The sequence below is a fragment of the Vipera berus genome (assembly GCF_964194415.1).
Source record: "Vipera berus genome assembly, chromosome: 2".
Taxonomy (NCBI): Eukaryota; Metazoa; Chordata; class Lepidosauria; order Squamata; family Viperidae; genus Vipera; species Vipera berus.
Window position 1 is genome coordinate 31,059,568 of NC_138203.1, and position 27,273 is coordinate 31,086,840.

Consider the following 27,273-nt stretch of genomic DNA (forward strand, 5'->3'; position numbering starts at 1 on the left):
CATAAAATAAATTTGCATTTGCTCTGGGAAGCTGAATTACGCAAAGAGAGTTGAAGTGAGTAAAAGGAGAAGCATATCCAGAACTCCGGTACTGGAAAAATTACCCTTAGAATTCCAGGGCTCCATGCTGGCTTCAAAATGGTTAAGAACTATATTTGTTGTTTTTTTTAAAAAAAATCAGAAATGTAAATGCAGACATAGGTAAAAGAGAAGAGAGAACAAGGCTACAGGCAGCTCAAGTAAATATTGTACTGATTCTATTTGGTTGCATTTCAATAGATCCCATGGATGGGAAACCAGCAAGCTGCCAGGCCAGGGTGGACCTGCTAAAGGGGAGAGCCTGATACAGTTGCAAGAAAAAGTATGTGAACCCTTTGGGATTACGTGGTGTTTTGCATGAATTGGCCATAAAATGCGCTCTAAACGTCATGTAAGTCAAAACAATAGAAAAACACAGTCTACTTAAAATAATACTACACAAACATTAGCTGTTGTCATGTTTTAATTGAACATAACATGTAAACATTCACAGTGCAGGGTGGAAAAAGTATGTGAACCCCTAGCCTAATGACTTCTCCAAGAGCTAATTGGAGCCAGGAGTGAGCCAACCTTGACTCCAACCAGTGTGATGATATTGGATGTGTTGCTGACAGCCGTCCTGCCCTTTAAAAACACACACCTGTTTTGGGTTTACTGGTCTCAAGAAGCACTGTCTGATGTGAACCATGCCTCGCAGAAAAGAGCTCTGAGAAGACCTACGATCAAGAATTGTTGACTTGGATGAAGCTGGAAAGGGTTACAAAAGTATCTCCAAAAGCCTTGATGTTCATGTGTCCACGGTAAGACAGACTGTCTACAAATGGAGAAAGTTTAGCACTGTTGCTACTCTCCCTAGGCATGGTCGTGCTGTAAAAATGACTGCAAGAGCACAGCGCATAATGCTTAATGAGGTAAAGAAGAATGCTAGAGTGTCAGCTAAAGACCTACAGAAATCTCTGGCACATGCTAATATTTTTGTTGACACATCTACAATAAGGAGAACATTAAACAAGAATGGAGTACATGGGAGGACACCACGGAGGAAGCCATTGCTGTCCAAAAAAAATATTGCAGCATGTTTGAGGTTTGCAAAAGAGCACCTGGATGTTCCACAGCACTACTGGCAAAATATACTGTGGACAGATGAAACCAAAATTGAGTTGTTTGGGAAAAACACACAACACTATGTGTGGAGAAAAAAAGGCACAGCACACCAACATCAAAACCTCATCTCCACTGTAAAACATGGCGGAGGGAGCATCATGGTTTGGGGCTGCTTTGCTGCCTCAGGGCCTGGACGGATTGTTGTCATTGATGGGAAAATGAATTCCAGAGTTTATCAGGACATTTTGCAGGAAAACGTATGACCATCTGTCCGCCAACTGAAGCTCCGCAGAGGATGGGTGATGCAACAGGACAATGACCCAAAGCATACAAGTAATTCAACAAAACAATGGCTTCAACAGAAAGAATACGCCTTCTGGAGTGGCCCAGTCAGAGTCCTGACCTCAACCCAATTGAAATGCTGTGGCATGACCTTAAGAGAGCGATTCACACCAGACATCCCAAGAATATTGCTACACTGAAACAATTTTGTGAAGAGGAGTGGTCCAAAATTACTCCAGATCGTTGTACAGGTCTGATCTGCAACTACAGGAAACGTTTGGTTGAGGTTATTGCTGCCAAAGGAGGGTCAACCAGTTATTAAGTCCAAAGGTTCACATACTTTATCCACCCTGCACTGTGAAAGTTTCCATCTTATGTTCAATTAAAACATGACAACAGCTAATGTTTGTGTAGTATTATTTTAAGCAGACTGTGTTTTTCTATTGTTGTGACTTATATGACGTTTAGAGCGCATTTTATGGCCAATTCATGCAAAACTCCACGTAATCCCAAAGGGTTCACATACTTTTGCTTGCAACTGTAGGTGTTCTCCTCCCACTTCCGCCACACACAAAAGTTATACCAAAAAAAAAGGATAGAGGTCTAATCGTCCTCACCAAATTTGAGCATGCAAGGCACTGGAGAGTATGTATGTACAGGTGAAACTCGAAAAATTAGAATTATCGTGCAAAAGTTCATTTATTTCAGTAATGCAACTTAAAAGGGGAAACTAATATATGAGATAGACTCATTACATGCAAAACAAGATAGTTCAAGCCGTGATTTGTCATAATTGTGATGATTATGGCATACAACTCATGAAAACCCCAAATCCACAATCTCAGTAAATTAGAATATTGTGAAAAGGTGCAATATTCTAGGTTGAAAGTGTCCCACTCTAATCAGCTAATTAAGCCATAACAACTGCAAAGGGTTCCTGAGCCTTTAAATGGTCTCTCAGTCTGGTTCAGTAGGAATCACAATCACGGAGAAGACTGCTGACCTGAGAGTTGTGCAGAAAACCATCATTGACACCCTCCATAAGGAGGGAAAGCCTCAAAAGGTAATTGCAAAAGAAGTTGGATGTTCCCAAAGTACTGTATCAAAGCACATTAATAGAAAGTTATGTGGAAGGAAAAAGTGTGGAAGAAAAAGGTGCACAAGCAGCAGGGATGACCGCAGCCTGGAGAGGATTGTCAGGAAAAGGCCATTCAAAAGTGTTGGGGACTTTCACAAGGAGTGGACTGAGGCTGGAGTCAAGAGCCACCACACACAGACGGATCCTGGACATGGGCTTCAAATGTTGTATTCCTCTTGTCAAGCTGCTCCTGAACAACAACAACGTCAGAAGCGTCTTACCTGGGCTAAAGAAGAACAGACCTGGTCTGTTGCTCAGTGGTCCAAAATCCTCTTTTCTGATGAGAGCAACTTTGGAAACCAAGGACCCAGAGTCTGGAGGAAGAATGGAGAGGCACACACTGCAAGATGCTTGAAGTCCAGTGTGAAGTTTCCACAGTCTGTGTTGATTTAGGGAGCCATGTCATCTGCTGGAGTTGGTCCACTGTGCTTCATTAAGTCCAGGGTCAACGCAGCCGTCTACCAGGAGATTTTGGAGCACTTCATGCTTCCTTCTGCAGACGAGCTTTATGGGGATGCTGACTTCATTTTCCAGCAGGACTTGGCACCTGCCCACACTGCCAAAAGCACCAAAACCTGGTTCAATGACCGTGGGATTACTGTGCTTGATTGGCCAGCAAACTCGCCTTACCTGAATCCCATAGAGAATCTATGGGGCATTGCCAAGAGAAAGATGAGAGACATGAGACCAAACAATGCAGAAGAGCTGAAGGCTGCTATTGAAGCAGTGCCACAGGCTGATAGCTTCCATGCCACGTCGCATTGAGGCAGTAATTGCTGCAAAAGGGGCCCAAACCAAGTACTGAGTACATATGCATGCTTATACTTTTCAGAGGTCCGATATTGTTCTATATACGCTCCTTGTTTTATTGATTGCATGTAATATTCTAATTTTCTGAGATTGTGGATTTGGGGTTTTCATGAGCTGTACGCCATAATCATCACAATTATGACAAATCACGGCTTGAACTATCTTGCTTTGCATTTAATGAGTCTATCTCATATATTAGTTTCCCCTTTTAAGTTGCATTACTGAAATAAATGAACTTTTGCACGATGTTCTAATTTTTCGAGTTTCACCTGTATGCATGCATGCATGCATTCATTCATTCATTCCAGTGCAATTTGGATTTCATAATTGAGCCCATAATCACGATTGTAAGTTGTGGGGACCGCTAAATGGAAACTGGCAAAAAAATGCCACAAATCACAGTCACATGATCATGGACACTGCAAACAACCTAAATGTGAGCCAATTGCCAAGTGCCCAAAATGTGATCTCATGACCACAAAAGGGGGGGCAGTATGTGCCATCAGAACTCTTGAGCTGGCCACGAACAAGGAATGTATATCGGAGGTGGTGACCCTTTGAGAGCTGTATGCAACGAAATTTCATTTTGATGTATGCCGATTGGTGTACATTCAAAGTGACAATAAAATTCTTATTATTATTAGTCATTAAGTACGTTTGTACACGTACATGCACACAGACACAAATACATGCTGTGCAGAAACCTGGCAAATAATTTTCCAAAACTCAATACATTTCCCATTATTCTGACCTATTTTATTTTAGGATATTGAAGAGTGTGCTGCAACTGTTGCCCAAGTATGCCCTTTCTCTTCTCCAGATAGAAGGGTAGTGTGGTCTGGGCTCCTCTTTTCTATGGAAGCCCAAAGTATGGTTGATTTCAACAATTGAGTGGGTGGGGTAAGGGGTAGGTGATAGATGAAAACATAAATAAGCCCAAAGTGAGAGGACACTGCACAAAACTTCACAAATAGCTCCAAATTTGTGTAAAATACATTTCATACCATAACTACAATAAATCACCTGACCTTACTACTAATAGTCAGCAAAAAGTTACAGATTTTATATAGCTTGAAACTGCTGGAAAAATATTGGATTGAGGGTAAGTGAGAACTACAGTAGTTTTTCCCCAATATGTAAGGTGATGAGCTATGACTATTTAAATCATGGCTGCAGATATAATGTAGCCACCATTGTATAATCATGGGGGAAGATTGGGGTTTTCATGTTGGGAAAATAAGTGGACAGCCTGTGATCTACAGTTGACACTTTTGGGAATACACTACAACAGCTCAACTTCTTACACTGCCCAAGGAACGTGTTAGCTTGTGGGAAAATTAGGAAGAAAAAGCTGCAGGGTTAGAATTTAGCTTCAGTGTGTAAAATCAAGTGGTCAGTGGTTTGCAGATTAGCCATGGAATTATGCTGCTATTATATATTGCATGAAGGGGAAGACCAGAAGTTCTGTAGCTTGAGAAGAGAATTGCATTAAATAGATAAAATAATGGCTTGGCCATTAAGAAACAATCTTCCATGCTCAGATTAATGTGACTTCCCAATTATATTTTGTTCATTTTACTCATAGAATATAGAATAACTTGGAAATTTGTCTTAAATCAAGAATAGATATTGTACCAGAGAGTGGGATCTGTAGGGTGCTGATATGCAATAGACAAGTCTCCCCAAACTTGTCACCAGGGAGAGTTGATGGACATATGTGCAATTTTAAGAGCACATTACTGGCATTCTTTAAAAAAAGGATGACATGATGATATATCTAGTTACAGAAGACAGTGTTACTTGAAGACATAAACTTAAATGGCTCTTCACTATTTCATCTTTTCTATTTGTTTGGTCTCTATTACCTAAGCTTTCTTTTCTTGGTAAGTAGGCAAATATGGGAAGTATTGGTCTGCAGCCATCCACCATTTTAGTTTCTAAGAATCCCTCTAGGACGGGGTCCCCAATGCCTGGACCTTGAGCCCTTTGGAATTGGGCCACGGAAGTGGCGGGCAAATGCGCATGCACTCGCATCCCCACTTGCACAAGCGGAGCAAGCACGGGTGCTCACATGAATGAGCTATGTGCATGCTTTCCTAGCACTCACATGGAACCATTCCCTCCCCCACCCCCCCAGGCTGGTCTGCAAAACCGGAAGGTTTGGTGAATTCTGCTCTAGGATTCACATGGATCCCAAAGCATTGTTGGAAAAGACAGATTATGTTTTAGGATGTTTGCTTTGTGCACATTTACTACTCGATTATCTATTATATATATATGGTATTCCATGTTGTGCAGTTCATCTTTGGATACAGAGGTGGCTGTGTAATCCCAGTCTGGAAGCTCAGAGTCTAGTACCAGGAGGGCATTGGAAGGCAATTATTGTAGAAACCATAGCTATTATTATGTGACATCACACATGGTTTTCTATCAATTTTTGGCAAAAGCCTGTCTTGAAAGCTGGTGGAAGCTTCATGACTTACCTGCTGGTCATTTATTAAAAAAAACATTTTAAAAAGCTTGACCAGGGAAATGTCAGCAGACACATATTAATGTTCAGAGCAGCAGAGAGACTTTGTATCCTATCTGATTTGCAATCAAAAGAATCTTTTGGGGGCCTAATTGGAGTTAAGTATGAAAACTTTTTTTAAAAAAAAATACATCAGAATTTTATCTTTTCTTTTGGTTTTTATCTATGGGAATGTTCTATTGGTGAAAAAGTTACCATGAAGAAAAATTGCCAATCTGTGGCCATCCAAATATTGTTATCCTCCAACTCTTAACTCCCATCAGTACTATCCTGCACATCCATAAATCAGAAATATTGAGATTTGTAGTGTATGAGCATTTGGATGACCATCACTGATGCCTGAATAATTGCACTGATTTTGTGTCTCAATGTTTTTTTGTTCATAGGTAAAGTATGTGCAGAATTCTACAACAAAGGTTTTAAGAAAAGTAAACATTATGGCAAAGCCATCAGAAGGAAACTCAGCAAAAAGTATCATTCATCCCACCTTGAAAAACTCTGCCATTAAGTGCCAAACAGATCCGAAAAAGAATTAGCTGGGAATCTAAATCAAAATTTCTCCTGGTCTAAATACAAAGAAACAACAATAACATCACTGCACAAACACGGGTTGTGGTGCCTTTTTCATATTTGAGTTACAGTTCTCATAATTCATATGTACTGCCGTGTTTAGAACTCTTTTAATTGTATATACAATAAATCCAAATATCCCTGGCTTGCTGTTCATTAGAATAATTGTGCTAAAAAAATTGCCAAAATGAGTGCAGAAGGATACCAGTACAAAGCTTTATATGATTACAAAAAAGAACGAGAAGAAGACATTGACCTACATTTGGGAGATATTTTAACTGTGAATAAAGGTACTTTAGTTGCTCTTGGATTCAGTGATGGAGAAGAAGGAAAACCTGAGGAAATTGGTTGGTTGAATGGCTATAATGAAATGACTGGGGAGAGGGGAGACTTTCCAGGAACTTACGTAGAATATATTGGAAGGAAAAAAATTTCTCCCCCTACTCCAAAGCCTCGTCCGGTTCGACCACTGCCAATGGCACCAAGTCCTGCAAGAGTTGGAACAGAGAGTGATCAATCAGGTTAGTGTTTTGTTGTTATTATAATTGGCCAAACAAATTGAATACCAGATACTATGACCTTGCTTCTTTTTCCTCAGGTAATTTAGATCCTTTAGCACTTCATGCTGTAGAATATTAACACTGCAGCTGGGAAGAAATTAGTTTAAATGTTGTGTAGGGTGTTAAACAATGTAAATGAATGTAAATGTAAAAGAAGCAAGTTCATTTGATAACAAATCTGACTAGAAATTATTTCACACTGTCTTCACATTTCTTTTAAGTAGGCAAACATCTATTAAAAGTAGGGAAATATTTAACATTCTCTTTTAAAAATGTTCCTTCTACACAGCAGGATTTCTGATACAAATGTGGGAGGAAAAGGAAGCCCAGTATTGTAAGGCACATAATCTGCAAAGGTGGCAGATCCTGACCAGGATCCTTTAGTGCTCAATCTCAGAAAAATCAAGTCCTGTGAAACATTCTGACAGACAAGTAAATGGTTTCCCACTGTATAGTAAGGAGAAAACTCTGACAAATTTGACTGCTGCTTATGTATTTATTTAAAATCATGGTTTTATTGCAATATAAATGTGTAAAGGTTTTTTCATATAACGTTGTTGTTTGCTGTCACAGTATGCGCATATTGGCTTCTATTCAAAATCTTTTAATAACTTGGCTGATAATTACAATGGGATAATTAAAGTTGAAAATTTAGAAGTCAAATTATGTGGGTGCCTTTTTGTATTACCAATTAAAAGATAAGAAACCTAACATTTAAATAGAGTTAACTAATTATGGAATATGTCAACAGTGCCCAGTTTGAAGTCAGTGGCAATATACTTATGTAAGTGGTTATTATCTTTCTTTAGTTTCTCTTCCACCATTCTTCTGCTATAAAATAAAACAGTACCCTGTCCCAAAGTATATGAACAGGTTTCTAAAATGGATTTCCCCCTCATTTTCTTATTAGAAGAAAATATTTATTCCAGAAAGTTTCCCAATAATGTTTGGGGAGAAGGATACCTAGAAATGGTCTCTCTGTTGAATCTTGTCTGTTGCATGTGAAGCATTACACTGGCAGGCAGATTTTTCCCAAACTAAAAGAGGTCGTATAGCATGCATATACCGTATATACTTGAGTATAAGCCGACTCGAGTATAAGCCGAGACCCCCAATTTCACCCCCCAAAACTGGAAAAAGTTATTGACTCGAGTATAAGCCGATCCGCCGTTCTGCAAGCCTGAATACACAGGAATACCCTGTGTGGCCGCGGCTCGTCGGCAGGTCTCCGTTCCTCCTGCCGACCTTTGGGGAGGTTTGGGCGCCTCCCCAAACCTCCCCAAACGTCGGCAGGTCTCCGTTCCTCCTGCCGACCTTTGGGGAGGTTTGGGCGCCTCCCCAAACCTCCCCAAACCTCGGCAGGTCTCCGTTCCTCCTGCCGACCTTTGGGGAGGTTTGGGCGCCTCCCCAAACCTCCCCAAACCTCGGCAAGTCTCCGTTCCTCCTGCCGACCTTTGGGGAGGTTTGGGTGCCTCCCCAAACCTCGGCAGGTCTCCGTTCCTCCGCGCAGACCTGCCGACCTTTGGGGAGGTTTGGGCGCCTCCCCAAACGTCCCCAAACCTCGGCAGGTCTCCGTTCCTGTTTGGGGAGGTTTGGGCGCCTCCCCAAACCTCCCCAAACCTCGGCAGGTCTCCGTTCCTCCGCGCAGACCTGCCGACCTTTGGGGAGGTTTGGGCGCCTCCCCAAACGTCCCCAAACCTCGGCAGGTCTCCGTTCCTGTTTGGGGAGGTTTGGGCGCCTCCCCAAACCTCGGCAGGTCTCCGTTCCTCCGCGCAGACCTGCCGACGTTTGGGGAGGTTTGGGCGCCTCCCCAAACCTCCCCAAACCTCGGCAGGTCTCCGTTCCTGTTTGGGGAGGTTTGGGCGCCTCCCCAAACCTCCCCAAACCTCGGCAGGTCTCCGTTCCTCCGCGCAGACCTGCCGACCTTTGGGGAGGTTTGGGCGCCTCCCCAAACGTCCCCAAACCTCGGCAGGTCTCCGTTCCTGTTTGGGGAGGTTTGGGCGCCTCCCCAAACCTCCCCAAACCTCGGCAGGTCTCCGTTCCTCCGCGCAGACCTGCCGACCTTTGGGGAGGTTTGGGCGCCTCCCCAAACGTCCCCAAACCTCGGCAGGTCTCCGTTCCTGTTTGGGGAGGTTTGGGCGCCTCCCCAAACCTCCCCAAACCTCGGCAGGTCTCCGTTCCTCCGCGCAGACCTGCCGACCTTTGGGGAGGTTTGGGCGCCTCCCCAAACCTCCCCAAACCTCGGCAGGTCTCCGTTCCTGTTTGGGGAGGTTTGGGCGCCTCCCCAAACCTCCCCAAACCTCGGCAGGTCTCCGTTCCTCCGCGCAGACCTGCCGACGTTTGGGGAGGTTTGGGGAGGCGCCCAAACCTCCCCAAAGGTCGGCAGGAAGAACGGAGACCTGCCGAGGTTTGGGGAGGTTTGGGGAGGCGCCCAAACCTCCCCAAACAGGAACGGAGACCTGCCGAGGTTTGGGGAGGTTTGGGGAGGCGCCCAAACCTCCCCAAAGGTCGGCAGGTCTGCGCGGAGGAACGGAGACCTGCCGAGGTTTGGGGACGTTTGGGGAGGCGCCCAAACCTCCCCAAACAGGAACGGAGACCTGCCGAGGTTTGGGGACGTTTGGGGAGGCGCCCAAACCTCCCCAAAGGTCGGCAGGTCTGCGCGGAGGAACGGAGACCTGCCGAGGTTTGGGGAGGTTTGGGGAGGCGCCCAAACCTCCCCAAACAGGAACGGAGACCTGCCGAGGTTTGGGGACGTTTGGGGAGGCGCCCAAACCTCCCCAAAGGTCGGCAGGTCTGCGCGGAGGAACGGAGACCTGCCGAGGTTTGGGGAGGTTTGGGGAGGCGCCCAAACCTCCCCAAACAGGAACGGAGACCTGCCGAGGTTTGGGGACGTTTGGGGAGGCGCCCAAACCTCCCCAAAGGTCGGCAGGTCTGCGCGGAGGAACGGAGACCTGCCGAGGTTTGGGGAGGTTTGGGGAGGCGCCCAAACCTCCCCAAACAGGAACGGAGACCTGCCGAGGTTTGGGGACGTTTGGGGAGGCGCCCAAACCTCCCCAAAGGTCGGCAGGTCTGCGCGGAGGAACGGAGACCTGCCGAGGTTTGGGGAGGTTTGGGGAGGCGCCCAAACCTCCCCAAACAGGAACGGAGACCTGCCGAGGTTTGGGGAGGTTTGGGGAGGCGCCCAAACCTCCCCAAACAGGAACGGAGACCTGCCGAGGTTTGGGGAGGCGCCCAAACCTCCCCAAAGGTCGGCAGGAGGAACGGAGACCTGCCGAGGTTTGGGGAGGCGCCCAAACCTCCCCAAAGGTCGGCAGGAGGAACGGAGACCTGGGGAGGTTTGGGGAGGCGCCCAAACCTCCCCAAAGGTCGGCAGGAGGAACGGAGACCTGCCGAGGTTTGGGGAGGCGCCCAAACCTCCCCAAAGGTCGGCAGGAGGAACGGAGACCTGCCGAGGTTTGGGGAGGCGCCCAAACCTCCCCAAAGGTCGGCAGGAGGAACGGAGACCTGCCGAGGTTTGGGGAGGCGCCCAAACCTCCCCAAAGGTCGGCAGGAGGAACGGAGACCTGCCGAGGTTTGGGGAGGTTTGGGGAGGCGCCCAAACCTCCCCAAAGGTCGGCAGGAGGAACGGAGACCTGCCGACGTTTGGGGAGGTTTGGGGAGGCGCCCAAACCTCCCCAAACGTCGGCAGGTCTGCGCGGAGGAACGGAGACCTGCCGAGGTTTGGGGAGGCGCCCAAACCTCCCCAAACGTCGGCAAGTCTCCGTTCCTCCGCGCCCTGCCTGCCTGCTTCTTTCCGCTGCGGAAAGAAGCAGGCAGGCAAGGCGCGGAGTTTGGGGAGGTGCGCGCGCACCTCCCCAAACCTCCCCAAACTTCGGCAGGTCTCGGACGGCGGTGGCTTGGGAGAGGTGCGGGCGATCCCGGAAGCACCAAAGCCTCGGCCGCGCACAAGTCCTCGGTAAGTTTTTTTTGTTGACTGGAGTATAAGCCGAAGTGGAATTTTTCAGCCCAAAAAGTGGGCTGAAAAATTCGGCTTATACTCAAGTATATACGGTAAGTCCTTTTTATAGTTACAAATTTTATCAGTGTTCTAGAGCTGGGAAGAAAGCTATTTAGATTATTGAAGGTAAATATAAGCTTTTCTTCAGACTTTCACTCAAAATAAAAACTGTATAGGTGCATTTAAGCATGCTGTTAACATATGTGGGAGTTACTTCTCCATTGCTGCAACTCCACGAATTAAGTCCATGGCTCTTTTCCAACATGATTATTGCTTAGCTGCAGTATGATTGCAGAATGTCATATATATGATTAGGTTCTTCTGAAACATGAGCCATGAAAGATAGATTAGAAACTAGTCTTCAAAAATGTGATAGTAATAACAGAAATGACTATGGAGAAAATACTTCTTAATCTATTAAGTGATACACTAGTGATACAAATAATGAACAAAAATAATCCAGTATGCTTACAACCTATCTTTAAAAAAGTATAGAACTTCTGAGATGTTAACACTGTATTTAATCATTGCATTTAGAGCTTCAGTTGTTAAATATGATAAAAATAGAATTTCCAGAGAATAAAATGGTTAATGGTTTATATAGTCCAGATGTATGTGGACAGCTGACCAGAAGAAATCTTCCCAGAGTAATAAACTCTTGCTTTGCAATTTGAATGTAAGGAGCGTGGTGTCAGAATTGCTTGACTCTATTGGTCAAGTTTATATTTTCTAGACTTCACAGTTTTGAACTGCTGTGTGCCAGTAAGTGGTGAAGAGTCTGAAAAAGTGTTTTCTTACTTTACTGTTTGGAATTAGAGTGAAAAACCCATTTGTTCGTGTGGCTTACAAAATACATCTTTGTTGTGGTTTCCCTCCGCTATATTAGCTATGATACATTTTCTACAAAGTTTTCCTAAACATATAAGGTTTTCTATAAACATTTTCTACTTGTGTTTTTACTTATGTTAATCAAACTAAGCAGCTTGACACTTAGTTCAGTTGTCTTGGTTAATCAGACAAGTGTTTTGTTGTTTTTAGGAGCACATAGAATATTTCTCAAGTACAACTGATTGGAGCTCAAATCCCATGTTCGGAAGGCTGATGTTTCACTTAAGCTTTATTTACAGTTGAGATTTTAATTCATAACGTTGACAAAGTAATGCTGTTAAAAACAGTTTATTCTCTTTTCCTGTAGCAGAGAAATTCCAGATAGTGCAACTTTAATGCAGAACTAAGTTTGAGAGGGCAACTGTTTGATTTGTTTTAACAAAAACTGTTGTGGCAGCTTTAAAATCTTAACAAATTGTTTAGTATCAATGATAGTCACTTATCATTGCCAGTTACACAGTTATTATGGTTTGTACTGTTTGCATTTCATTTTCTTCTAGTCTTGGAGCTGATAGTTCCCTTGATTATACTACTTCCTGTTCTTTTCCTATTTTGAAAGAAGTATCATACAATGTGCATAAATATTGTGGCTTTCAAATAGTAGCACATTTCTTCCAGTGATGCTGATAATTGGAAATAATCAAATTATTTTCTGTGATCTCCGTTCTTGGACACTATGAGAAAGTAGTCGGTACTAAGTGGCAACTACTAGACTTCACTAAATAAAATTCTACCACATCATAATTTATATTAAAAATTTAGACCTTTAAGTTTTGTATGTGCTCTTACTGATTTTGGCAATCTTGAGAACTTGGAGAAAAATGTAAATCTCCTCATTCCGTATTCATATGCCCAATATCAGTGTTTCCTTGTTCTTCCCTAGCTGTATGATCATATATGGCAAAAGCTGGCAAAAGCAAATGCTTAGCAAGCCTCTTCAGTTCCTCTTAAATATAATTATATGAAAGTCATGAGACTTTACTGCACATTGGATCTGTTTCCCAGGCAAGAAATTTTAGCTCATTCAGTGAGATTTTTCAAAAATGAAAAATAGATTTTTCAAAATTACCTTTTTAAAAAGGAGGACATGTATTTTGTTAGTTTTGTTTAATTTATTTATAAAATAGACAAAACTAGGCAACACAGTATTTTATAATATTCTGATGAAAGGATTACTGTATTCAAAAAAGTTAGGAACTTTATAGAGAGTGGATAATAGTAAGCATTGCCGATGAATATTATAAGGAAAAGTCATCAATTTACAAGTAACATCAAGAATAGTTTGGAAATTGTATATTAGAAAAAAATACCAAAACAATTTTTGTCTATTTATAAAGAGCTCCATACCGTACAATAAAATTATTGAATATTCATAGAAACATCATCATATAGAGCCTTGGTGGAGCAGTGGGCTAATGCCTCCTTAAGTAACACCAGCTGCCTGCAATTAGTGCAGGTTCGCATCCCACCAGGCTCAAGGTTGACTCAGCCTTCCATCCTTCCAAGGTAGGTAAAATGAGGACCCAGATTGTTGGGGGCAATTAAGCTGACTTTGTAATAATACCGCTTGGGGGGTGTGTGAAAGCCCTAATAAACAGGCATATACATAGAATGAAGGCTACTGCTAAGCTTGTAAGCCGCCCTGAGTCTTTGGAGAAGGGCGGGATATAAATGGAATTAAATTAAAATAAATAAAATAAAAATAAATAAAATAAATCTTCCTTAAAGTTGTTCTTTTAATTCTGTTTCTTTAAACAGTGTATTGAGAAATTATGTGGTTTTCTAAATGGATTGACTTTTCTTTAACAGTTAAATGATTAGAGCCTGTGATAAAGGAATGACATCTTGTCTGTTGTTCCCTGGGCACAATAAATAGAATACAGTTGTTTATGCAGTAGCTGTAATCCATAGTCTCACTAGAATTTACAGGAATAATAAAAGGATCCCCAGATTTCTGCCCATTTCTACAAGTGTGAATATTACATTACAAGTGTAATTGTTTACTAATATGACATGCTTTGTAGTTTGTTTCAGTAGGGCTAGTTTAAAAAATAAAAAAAAATAGTATAAAATGCGTACAAATTAAAAATTGAAAAATTATATACTCTACATAGAAACTGAAAATAGGCTGCTGATAAGGAGGTCAATTCATGAAGGAATTAGAAAAAGAAGAAAGATATTTCCAGAAACATTGTCACACTGGAATGGAAAATGAGCACATTGAGGTTAAGAATTTAATAGGAAAAGGCAGCAGATTCCCCTTTTATGCTTTGATTATAACTTACATTAGCTTTGGTAGAAAACAGAAAACAGCAAAAAAAAGGTCCATGGAATATATTGGATTCACTTATCAACTGAATTGTTCCGTTAACAACCATTGTGAAATTGAGTCAGGTCACATGGTATTCCATGTAATAACTGCTCCAATGTACAGCCAAAATTCTGCACCCAATTGTGATTGTAAACCAAGGACTATCTGTATTCTTTAAATATACAAGGAAGCAACAAAATTGCCATCTGAATAGCAACCAAGTATGAGAAAACCTGTTTAACAAAATAGAATGTATACATATATTTCATGTTATATATCAAGAGTCAGGTGAGGAGAGCTTTGGACATATATCTACAGTTAGGTGAGGCAAGGATGCTGGGAAATATTAAGACTACGGCATGTGGGAAGTTGAGAGTTAAAATTACCAGTAAGAAAAGGCCATTCACAATAAGGTTTTTTTTGTGAGTGGCATGTACTTCTGTACTGGTGGTTTGATAGGTGTGTATAGTAAAATAAGAAAGATTGGATTTAATAAGAAAGAACATTAATTCTTAAGAAAAGTTTTTTAGTTCAACCATTTTCCAGTAAAATTTGTTTTTCAGTAAAGATATGACTTAAGTACTAAAATTAATCCTTCACTTTCCATGCACAAACTGTAGTAAAATTGGTAACTATCTTTAAACTGTTCTTTGACTCCACCTGCTGGTTAATGTTCATAATACTGGAAATACATATGATGCCAAATCAATGGATTTTATATTAGTAAAGAAACAAAGGCATATTTTTTCCAGATTTGAAAGAAATGTGATTATTGTTGGTGATGCTTCACCAACCACTGTAAATATTGTGTTTAACTTGGTAATTCCTGCTGAAACAAAGCATACACAGATTTTCAATTTGTCTGTTTCTGGATTTATTTTTTTAATGTCCCATTGAATACACATTGAATAAAATTTCATCTCCCTCCCTTTTCCCCCACTTTAGGGCCTAATCATTATCAGAGAAACATTTTAATTGAGATAATATTTACTATCAGGAAAAGCTGGAATAGGTTAGTTATGTTTCAGTTAGAAAGATTTAAAAGGAACACCTTTTTTTTGTAACTGCTGAATTCTTGCCCAGGATAATTCTGTACCATTCTGCCCTCTTAAATCTTTATTTAATGCTATTTACAGATATGTTGCCTCTTGTGAAAGAACCCAGATGTTTGCATTGCAGCTGCTTATAAGCCCTTTGCATGTGTAGCTTGCTTAAAATTTTGTGTTTCATTGAATGACCATGAAATCAGTTTGAAGGCTAAAATCTGAGGAATTATAAAATTTTAATAGCTTGGAATGAAAAATGTGTTTGTGTTATATTTAATAGTATATAGATTCAGAGCTGTTGTGTTGTAATACTTCGTTAGTTGGAGGATTGGGGTACTTTGTATCAGTATAGCTACAGTACTTATTTTAAATATATTTCAAAAGAAAGGCTGTAACATATTGTAATTGATTATTAAAATTGCTAAGTCCTACTCCAAAATTTATTGCAATCCTTGCATACATATCCTTGCATACATATACATACATAACACACAATTCATAGAAGAATGCTTAAAAGCTCTGTTGACTAAATATGAAGGTCTTACAGTGCTTAAATTGACGTAATATTTTTAGCACAAGAGAAGGGGAATTCCCCAGCCACTTGTGTAGCACATCTTTAAGACTATTTGTAGTCCCAAAGTCATAAATAATATAGGTCCAGAAAATATTCTGATGTTCTATAATTAATTAATTGCCATACATTAATGTGATTAATTGAAACTATCATTTAGGAATAGTTAACATATTTTTAAAAGGACACTACAATAATTTTAGGTGCTACATAAATATATGTTCCAATAGTTAAAACTATATCAGTGTATTTATTTGATTGCTTATTTTAGAAGTAAAACATTTAATGTCAGGCGTGGGAACGACACATGTAAATGCTCTAAGCAATTTCTTTATTGCTGTCTTTATTACCTATAGACAAAATTTTGCCAGACTAAATAAAGCACATTCTGCATAACTATCTGATAAATGCTGAGAAGAAGAAATTAGGGAGGATCCCTTCCATTCTGCTTCCTGCATAGCAACAACTCAAACTTGATGTTTCTGTTTCCCGTAATTCAGCATCAAATTCCACCACATTTAGATTACCACTCAAAAGCAAAAATCCCTTTGTGATTTTAGTAAGATTTATTTTTAGGGTAAATATAGTTCCCCTTCAGTTTGGTATTTTGAAAGTTTTAATCCCAATAGATCTGGATCCTACCAGGATAGAGAAAGTCTGGCAAAAAGAAAGGGCATACACATTTAATAAATTACTTTCATTAAGTAGGAGATTATTTCTTTTAATTTACCAGCCTTGTGAAAGTAACTCCTCTGTATTCAGAACTGTAGAAGTGTCATTGACAAGTTTCAGGCTGTGCATTTCCCAAGCCCAGATGAGATACACATTGAGGAAGCAAAGGACTGTAGTATGTGGCTGAATACAAAATTCTTTGCCACTGTAGTTAGCATAGATCTTTCACTCATCATTGGCACTAACTGAATATTATATAAGGTTCCTGATAGGTGACAAATAGATAAATAGCACAATTTGTCTGCCCTAATTACTTTTTGTTCTAGGTGATAATTTTGACATAATTGCACTGAGCTATACATTCAGGATTTCTAAGTAAACAAGTTTGCATTTGTGTTTCATTTTATTAATAGTCAAAGTTTGCCCCTTTGACTGCATGATCCTGCTGTAACCATCTCAAAGGTTATTTCTCAGAATGGAAATCTGATAATTCTTGGAAACTAGCAGTCTACTCCAACTGTTGCTAGAGTGGAAATACCTTGCATTGACCAGCTGCAAAAGATATAGAAATGAGCATCGCCTTCTGTCCCTTTGTGTAAAAAGCTTAGGATGCTCAGAGATTCCATATTCAACTCTAGTTAAGGCTTCCTCCTTCAATGTTGTTTAATAAACAACATCTGTTTAAAATAATTATTCTCTTCTTATGTTCTTAGCAATAATGTGTTTTTATGCAAACTTAGTCATGAATTTTTTTCTTTAAAATATTAATAGAAAAATTCCATTTTTAAAAAGAAAGCCCGTGCAAATTTTCATAAGGATGCTGTGATGTTGATGCTATCAATATTTCCCTACATACTGAATAATGCTAACATTTGTATTTTTCTCTATTGTTTACTTTCTGGTGCCCTGATTCTTTCTCACTCTGAAATATCAACCTGTCAAAGTCAAAATCATATAGGGATGATTATATAAAATTATAAAAATGTCATAAACAATGGGTTTTTTCTTTTTTAATAAATGGGAAAAAGTATATGTTTTTTTTTTAATCTTAAAACACACTTTAGGAACAAAACTGCAAAATTATACAGCTTCTTATCAAACTTTACTATCATATACAGAATTATTATTATTATCACTATTACATTATTATTATTATTATTATTATTATTATTATTATTATTATTATTATTATTATTATTATTTGTTCATCTTAACTTTTTGAACATATTAAGCTAGACCTGAATGTGCATTGATAAAGAGATCTTGTAAATTCATGTGATGCTTTAAATTCAAAATAGCAGCATATAATTGGCCTATATCAGGGGTGTCAAACTCAATTTCATTGAGGGCTGCATCAGCATTGCGGTTGCCCTCAGGGGGCCGGGTGGGTATGGCCAGGGTGGGCGTGGCCTACTGGGTGGGCGTGGCTAGATTGCGTATGGCCTACTGGGTGGGCGTGGCCAGCTCTACATCGTTTTCATCAAGGGTGCCTATGGGGGTCTGGGCAGGAGTGGGACAGATCTGAGGGTCTCTGGCAGAAGGAGGGTCTCTGGGCCAAGGCAGTGGGGGCCGTTCCCTCACTGTTTCCAGGATGGCTTCACGGGCCACATGAAACCACTTCGCAGGCCGGATCCAGCCCCCAGGCCTTGTGTTTGACATGTCTGGCCTATATAAACAATTTTATTAAAGGCATTATTGAGAGATTTTTTTCCCCTGACAGCATTTAATTTTGACTTGACCTCTCTGTAGGCTTCAGAGTCTCGCCTGGTAGGAGAAAGTGCTGAAGAATGCACATTCACTAACACAATGGTAAATAGCAAGAATTGTTTTGTTTTACATCAGATATTTAATCATCCAAGTAAAGGGACTGCTCAAGTGCAGTGATGTTGCATATTGTGCTTTTATTTAAAAAAAATTGTTAAAAAGAAATTAAGCACTAGTTTGTTTGTGGGTTTTTTGTAGTTTCTTTTTTTGCTACAGGTTTTTTTATAGTGACAGTAATAACCTCTTTAAACTGAATAATTTTAACTGCTAGGCATCTTTAGCTTGTTCTGATTACGCATTATGAAAAAGAGAGCTCATGTAACACGTTTCCTGTTTATAATACATTGGCAATTGTCTTTGGTGATTCACTCTTCAGAGCTCACACAAAATGTCTTTCAATTAGTACATTATGGATGGAACTTCTAACTTACACTGCATTATTGACAGATCTGCTAAATTATACACACTATAAGATGGATCTGTTAACCCTTGATAGTTTTTAAAGTAAGTGTTGTGGTGAGATATTGCAGAACAATTTGAGTGAGGAAGGGAGAGCATGAGTCACAGCAGACTGGAAGAGATCCTGATAACTGGAGGTGGCTCGGCTCCTTAAAAGCATGGTGCTAATGACTGGCCAGAGTAGCCCTGTTCATTGGACTGTTCTAGATAGCCTAGACGTCAGTTTTGGCTGCTATTTAATCAACATGACTGTCATCTGAGACCTTCCCCCACTGCTTTCTAATAAGGCATGTTTTACTATCTTCCTGAGTTTTAACTAGTCATTTATCTCATGAATGAAGGCAAATATACGTGTCCCAGGATAATGTTGCAGGATCCAATCTGGATCGGTCACCAGGACCAGAGGTTTCGGATGGGCTCCAGCATGTGTCCAAAACCTCAGAAGACAAAACTTCTGGTCCCAGTGACTCACCCAGATTGGATCCTGCAGCCGTTTCTCTCTTGTCTGTGACTAACAAGAATTCCTGTTCCGCAGTGTGGTTTTTTTCATACAGTTAATATAGTTAAGGTTTTGCAGAGGTTATGCTCTCTGTTTTGTTTCGCCAATATAAAATGATACGATGGTGAATTAGGTGTGGTTGGAGGCAGGATAATACTTTTTGTGTGATTGACCAAATTAAATCTCTTAGAAATAATTCATAAAAGTTCCAATTCCACATCAAACTTTACTGTGTAAATTTTCTATGCCTGAAGGCAGAAAATTCTTATATTGAATGAAACTACACATCTCTATTTATTATTCTTATTGAAACATAATACTTGAAATTTCATATTGAGGTACTTTAGCATTAATACATACATAATGTTGAAAGCAACATTAAAATAAAAACCTCTATCAATAGATCTTTATTCAGATTGCATTACTAACTTGAAAAGGGGAAGATTGATATAAGTTGGTGTAGTTTTTTTTAACTCCAGATGTTTCCTCCAAAACACATGTAGAGTCAGTTTATTGAAGAAAAAGGCAAAATGTCTTTTTTTAGCTTATGACATATCTTACATGTACCATTTTTGTTGACAGAATCTGTATATTTTTTAAAAAAAAATGAAGGATGACATTCTTTGTTTCCTAAATCTCAGTGGCTAAAATACTTTAACAACAAAATTATTAAAAGATTATTGCTTTTGTTTTCATCTATTTCATAGAAATTTGCAGTTTTTGTCTGAGAATGTAGCATAAAATAGATCTTCAAAAATAGCCTTGGATAGCTGTTGGACCTAAAAAAAAGCTTAACACACATTTGTTTTTCTAACTATTTCTGCATATTTGCTCCAAGATCATCTTTGTGGCTCTCCTCAAATATATTGGTAAAAGACCATAATTACGTGTAGCATGACATTTCAAATTCTCCTTCTCTCATGCATCTCTCATAGGGGATCTTCTGTAACAGACTTGATGCTATGTACAGAATAGGGCAAAGTAAGGGAAAGTCCCATTGCATCAGCAGATACATGGTGAAGCAAGCATTTCTGAGATATTCTGCTTACTGATCACCTACTGTTTTTTTTTTCCTCAAAGTCACTGAAGTGAATGACTGTTAGTGCTATGGTATCCATTTTATGTACCATATAATCTAACTAGATCTTACATCAGTAGAGCATATCCTTCTATCTGTTGCTGTGGGCAGTTCTCCAAAGCCTTGTGGGTTGGCTTCCTGGTTCTCCTGTCTGCATTTGCTCTGTCTGCATTTCCATTTGTGCTGTTATTAATTAAATAGTTCTAAAATCTCTCTTGAAACATTCTTTTCTGCTCAGCCCTATGTTGGACTTTTCCAAAACAATCTTTAAACATTCTTTCTTGGTCATTCCTGTAGCCCATGACCTTCCTGCCTTCTTCCTATCTTTTTCATTTGGAAATTGAAACATCCAGTGACAAAATGTCTTAGAGAATTGATGGAAAAGTTCTGACATTGTAAGCTTCCCTCACAGGTTTAATCCTGTCTGATATTGGAAAGTGGAAACTTAACTCCTTGATATTTATGAGTTGCTGCAGTGCTGTTGAGTACAGATAGTCCTCATCTTATGCCTGTAACTAAATCATATCATTGTGGTTGTAAGTCATTGTGATCAAAAAACTAGATTCAAAGTTATAATCATTTTTTATGAGGGTCAAAAGAAAACATCACAGTTGTTAAGCAACAAAGATGATTAGGGGACTGGAGGCTAAAACATATAAGGAACGCCTGCTGGAACTGGGTATGTCTAGTCTAATGAAGAGAAGGACGCGGGGTGACATGATAGCAGTCTTCCAGTATCTCAGGGGCTGCCACAAAGAAGAGGGAGTCAGGCTATTTTCCAAAGCACCTGAAGGCAGGACAAGAAGCAACAAGCAAGGAGAGAAGCAATCTAGAACTAAGGAGAAACTTCCTGACAGTTAAAACAATTAATCAGTGGAACAACCTGCCTCCAGAAGGGGTGAATGCTCCAACACTGGAAGTTTTAAAGAAGAGACTGGACAGCCATTTGTCTGAAATGGTATAGGGTTTCCTGCCCGAGCAGCGGGTTGGACTAGGTGACCTCCAAGGTCCCTTCCAACTTTATTATTATTATTATTAAATCCATTTTCCTAGTGGATGTTTTTTTTTTCTGGAAACCAGAAAAAACTCTACAAACTGCCAAAAAATTGCAGTCACGTGACTGTAGGATATTGCAGATAGCCATAATGGTAAACCATGTGTCAAGTGCCCAAAATGTGATCACGTGACCATGGGAGCTGTATGGCTGTCATTAAAATGGGTTGTAAGTAGTTTTTGAGGAAGTCCATTGTGACTTCAAGTGGTTGTTAAATGAACAGTTGTAAGTCAAACTACCTGTATAAGGAGTTTCTAGGTGTAACAATGAAAAATCCAATTCATTTTATATGCTATAGAATAGATTTTGTAATAGAGAAACTAGACAGTTTGTGGCCACAGAGCAGCATGTAGCCTCCAGGTTCCCCTTTTTTGGCCATGACTGTTGAAAACTGACAATAGTTTCCCACAGTTCTGAGGTGGGAAATACATAGCAACTATGTTATAAGCTCTAAATAAGTACATCATACTTAAAAGCAACACAGTTGATAGGCTATCTGTCAGCAAGTTGTGGGCAACTCGTAGCAATCACCTAGATAGATTTTCTTTATGATACTCTGTCCCTAACCTGGTCTTTCAGGTATGGCCCCCCAGAAGATTGTCTCTTGCTGAAACAAAATATACTTTTAATGCTAGTGTAATAATACAGTTTTTTAAATCTATGTGCATTTCCTTGGATGCTTCAGAACACTCAGGAATGTATACAAACTCTTTCCAAACATAGATACCTGAACATACCTGGATTTTTTTTTCCTGGGTTCCTCTCCCCACTTTGGCAGCTCTTTTGGCTGCCTCTCTGTACAAGTACATGCACAGATCATTTGACTTCATCCGGGAACAACTTAATGATAACCAGGTTTGCAGTAAAATATAGTTTATAAAGTCCACCAACCTATAGCCAAAGCTAAACATAGTGTTGATTGCTGGAGATTGCCTGGACAAGCCCTTGTATTTCACTTTGCAAGATTTTTGAAAGTAGTTTGCCACTGCCCTCTTCCTAGGGCTCAGAAAGAGAGACTGGCCCAAGGTTATCCAGCTGCCCTTGTACCTAAAGTAGACTAGAATTCAGTTTCCCAAGTTTCTAGCCTAATGTCTTAACCAAATTGGCTTTTTATAATCTTTTAACAATGTGGATTTTAGTTCAGAACAAAAAAATAATGTGAATATAAAGATATAAAAAGATGTTTGGAAATACACCAAAAGGAGCCAAAATGTGAAGTGCCTGTGAATCTGGTGCACATTTTTAATTTACTGTTGTCAGTAAATTTATTTATTTATTTATTTAATCTTTCTGCTCTTCTGTATCCTGAGAGTATCTTTTCAAAATTAGACAGAGTATCTATGTCTTAGCATTTCCCATGTTCAAATTTCTAAAAATGTTTTGCCAATTTCTTTAAATTTTAACTTCATTTATTTATCTTTTAAAATAAAACATTGCTTTTCATAACAGCATACAACATATATAATAATCAAAATAGAACTTTACTTCATTTATAAATACGGTCTCCATTTATTTCTTTGGGACATCACTATACGTCAGGGATGTCAAACTCAATTTCATTGAGGGCCGCATCAGCATTGCGGTTGCCTTCAGGGGGCCAGGTGGGTATGGCCAGGGTGGGCGTGGCCTACTGGGTGGGCATGGCTAGAGTGCGTATGGTCTACTGGGTGGGCATGGCCAGCTCTACATCGTTCGCATCAATGGGGGCCTGGGCAGGAGTGGGACAGATCTGAGGGTCTCTGGCAGAAGGAGGGTCTCTGGGCCAGGACCAAGGCAGTGGGGCCGTTCCCTCACTGTTTCCAGGATGGCTTCACGGGCCACATGAAACCACTTCGCGGGCCGGATCTGGCCCCCGGGCCTTGTGTTTGACATGTCTGCTATACGTAATGCTTTCATTTGCATACTTATTTTTGTTCCTTTTTTCTTTGCCTTTTAAAACTCACATTTTAAAAAATAGGGAGGGGAAAGTAGGAGCGGTGAACAAGAGGTGGCTGGAACATAATAACTATAATTTTTGAATGTCAAAGAATTGTGAATGTACACTTATATAAAGGTAATTACTGCAGGAACCCATTTGTACTCAGCAGAGCAAGTTCTGACAGATTATAGGAAGGTACATGTGTGTGTGCTTTGTTATTTGATTGTCTTAGGAAAGTGTTATTTGAGTTGGCAGATCAACATATTAAAGCTTATCTGCTGATAATATTACAACTTGCTAGGGAATGTGAAAAACCGGAACATTGTCTATTTAGAAATTTTTAAATCTCACAGGGAAAAGTGAGTAAAGTAAAACAGAAGTAAATTGTACATTTTTTGAATCAGAATCATTAAGAATATCTCTGCTGATTGATTTATTACATTTCTAACTTCTAGAAAGATTGGATGGTTCTAAATGTCTGAGCAGGGTTTTTTTTTCTTTTAAACATAGTCAGATAATCTTGAATAAGCATAGTATAGTTTCCAGTAGAGGTGCTTATACTTATTTCAAGATGAGAAGAAAGTAAAAAGGGTTTTCTCTTCAGTTTCTTGTCCACCCATTATCCAGTTACAGGGTATACTGTCTTTTGTCTGATCATTATCTTGTCAATGTCTCTTTGCCCAGGGTCTTTCCCACATACCATTATAGGTAATGACTGGCAGACCAAAAGGAATTCTAGGTAGTGTCTGCTATTGAAGGCTCATTCTTGATTCCAGAGACCCAGGTCCAAACTTGTTTGAAGATGTCATACAGTCTGGCTTTTTAACAATAATATTTAGGTTCATAGTATGTTACATACACATATACACACAGTTGCCCTGGGAAGCTCACCATATTTATTTATTCTTACTTCGGTTCCTCCAAAATGCATATTACATCTTCATGTTATTATTTTTCTTTTTGGATTTTTGATAAAAGAAAGCTGCTAGAAAAAGCGTCATAAACTTTTGCAAATGAACACGCTACTTTATACGCAGTTTATAGAATACCAGCATATAACAGATATTTTCACTCATAGTCATGTTGGAAAAAAAAGAGGTTCCAGTTGGAGCCAATAAAAAACATCTGTTGCCTTATTTATAGCTCCTATTTCCAAGAAGTAAATTCTTTAGCATATGAAAAACTGGATGACAGCTCATAATTCATAAAGTTACCACAGCCTAATCTGTTAGTACATCATGTACAAAACTCTTCCCTATCATACAGACAATACCACTTCCTTTTAACACGAGATACTGTGCTGCGTATTAAATTGGTAGCCTACATATTTTGGAGCATTCATAATAATTAAAGATAATACATACTGTACGGTTACCAAAAGGTGATTCAAACTCAGGAACTCGCTATTGGAAGATGCATTTTATTAGCATATCACCACTGTGTTTTGTCAGTAACCAAATTTTCTTTCATTTTCAAATCTGTTTTGCTTTATATTACATTGATTCTAATTTAAAATGCTAAGTCAGGCATTTCACACACCCATATGATTGCCTCTGAAAAGGGACATTTTCAAACAAAAGCATACCTAATATATGTACAAATATGGAATATCCTTTATAAAATGGAGTCAATCCAAAAACTAAAGTATCCTTCAAATCAAGACTGAGTTCAGATTTTATTGGCAACAGGATGGAAGTGATTTGTATTAAACTTCTCCACCCTCTCAATTGAGCGTATTGGGTACAATCAGAGAGAAAGTTAAAATACTGAATCCCTGTGATATCATTGGGTACAAATCTCATTATCTATGTTCTTGAGAAGCTTTAATTTTCTTCTGAAGCACACTCCCCTCTTTCTCCTTGGTTATCATCATTTCCCAGATTAGGTAAACCTGAGCATCTTTTCAGTTGTCTATTTAGTTGAAAATGCCTGGCTATAAAAGTCTGGTTTGTGCTTGTACAGTATGAACATTGACTATAAAATTCACACATCTGTGCCATGTTTATCTATATGGCAACAATCTGTTGAGCAGCTACAAAATAATTCCTTTCACAAGAGTTCTCCTCCAACACAAAATGTTTTCTGCAAGACTCTAAACATAAAAGAATAATTTGGCTTTGGAGATAAATCATAATATTTGTCTCCTGTATACTTTCTGTTAAATGAATCTCTTTTTTCCATAGTGTGTCCAATTACATTGTAAGATAAATTTTGTTATATCCACTTTCATGCTTCCTCAAGCAGTAATGAAAGGTCTGAGCACTTGCAGCGCCAATCTTCTAGCTTTAATTTTCCATGCACCTTTGCCAGGTAATAACTCTGAAGATTTCTTTTTACTGAGAACTTCTCCAAAATGTGCAGCTGTGTGCTGGTTTCATCTTGCAGTTTGTAACTATGTTGGCAGTGTTTAAATACAAGGTATGTTGTCAGCTCACACGTTGTCATTGCTACATGCTTTTCAGGCCTGTCTCCATTAGTGAAAGGGGACACCTTGTAGATTGGAGGAATCCCAATCTCTTTTTAATTTGATTGGTTATTACAGTGACAAGATAAAAATAGAACTAACATTTCTGCCTTATCATTAAACCTGGAATAAATGCTTAATGACCAGTGAAGAAGGCTCAGTAGGACATTCACTGGCTTGTACATTTTGGAGACAATATGGCTTAAAATAAAACTGAAGAGTGTGCTTTTCTGGTGGGAAAACTAAGATGATTACTTTAAGTGAAAAATTGGTACTGGATTGTAGCAAAGGAATCTATAAAGTTGTTCAGATTCTTAAGAGTGAACTTGGGTCTCCAAATCTCTGGGCAGTTTTACAACGCATTTCAAAACAGAAGATAGTTTTAAAGCCAGGTACTGGTTGATGACTACTTGTTACATTTTTGTTTTAGTATTAATTTGTGCATGATCATTACAGATTGCATGTTGGCATTAATATAGTATCTTGATAAAGTTTTAGTTGTAGGCTAATTTAGTTAGCTATATTCTTAACCTATTTCTTGTTATGGTTTGGTTTGATTTACGTATAGTCCTCAATTTATGACCATAATGGAGCCTACCCATTAAAGTCATAAGTCATGATGGCCATAAAATGGATCACCCCACATGACTGATCAAATTTATGACCTTTTTTGCAGTAATTGTTAAGCAATCGATTGTTCACTAAGAGCCAGTTTTGCTAGAAACCGGAAATAAATGCTGTTTTTCAGCAAAAATTACATAAAACATGGTCACATGGCCATGGGACACTGCAGGCAGCTATAAATATGGGCCAGTTTCCAAGGGCCCGAAATGCAGTCACACGTCCTGGGGTGCAGCCATTGGAACTTCAGAACATGGTCTTAAGTGCCCCCAGGGAGGTCTCATTACTTCAGTCATTAAGCAACCTGTACTTCTTGGTTTAGCTGAGTTCTAATTATAATATTTTGATGCATGTATAATTCTCTGCTCTATTATTTCTCATCCATATTCAAAGCTTTGTTTTGCATTGATAGGTGGATTACTAAGCTTTATTCCAATCTGTTACCATACCACACTAAATCTAGCCTTTTTTGTAAATCATGTAAAATGTTATTTTGTTCTAAGAATATTATAGGGTGTTTAATTTGGAACACAAATGTTTCCTCATTTTTTTTTTCTTAATCTGAATGACCACAAAAGGTTTGATTTCACCACCACCACCAAAGGTGGAAAGTTAATGTTGAAGTCCCAATTGTAGTGTGCAAATAGTCCTTGAGTTACAACCACAATTGAGCCCAACATTTCTGTTGCTAAGCAAGACTGTTGTTAAGTGAGTTTTGCCCCCTTTTATGACCTTTTTTACCACAATTGTTAAGCAAATCACTGCAGTTGTTAATTGACTCATGTGGTCATTAAACAAATCTGACTTCCTCCATTGATTTTGCTTCTTGGAAGCTAGCTGAAAGTTACAAGGGGTGACCACACAACCCCGGAATAGTGCAACCATCATAAATATATGC

The 27,273-nt window shown here is 39.5% G+C and overlaps 1 protein-coding gene across 3 annotated transcripts in view; it reads left to right on the forward strand.

Annotated features, from left to right (window-relative positions):
* The window catches only part of PIK3R1 (phosphoinositide-3-kinase regulatory subunit 1), a 67,184-nt gene that overhangs the window by 8,172 nt on the left and 31,739 nt on the right, over positions 1-27,273 (forward strand). For 2 of the 3 annotated variants that reach the window (XM_081316497.1, XM_081316498.1), the window contains exon 2: positions 6,290-6,994. The exons of the other annotated variant lie outside the window; for it this stretch is intronic. In XM_081316497.1, the coding sequence (XP_081172623.1) occupies positions 6,661-6,994 (334 nt within the window). In that variant the 5' untranslated portion in view covers positions 6,290-6,660. The remainder of the gene's footprint in view (positions 1-6,289; positions 6,995-27,273) is intronic. 3 annotated transcript variants of the gene reach the window in all.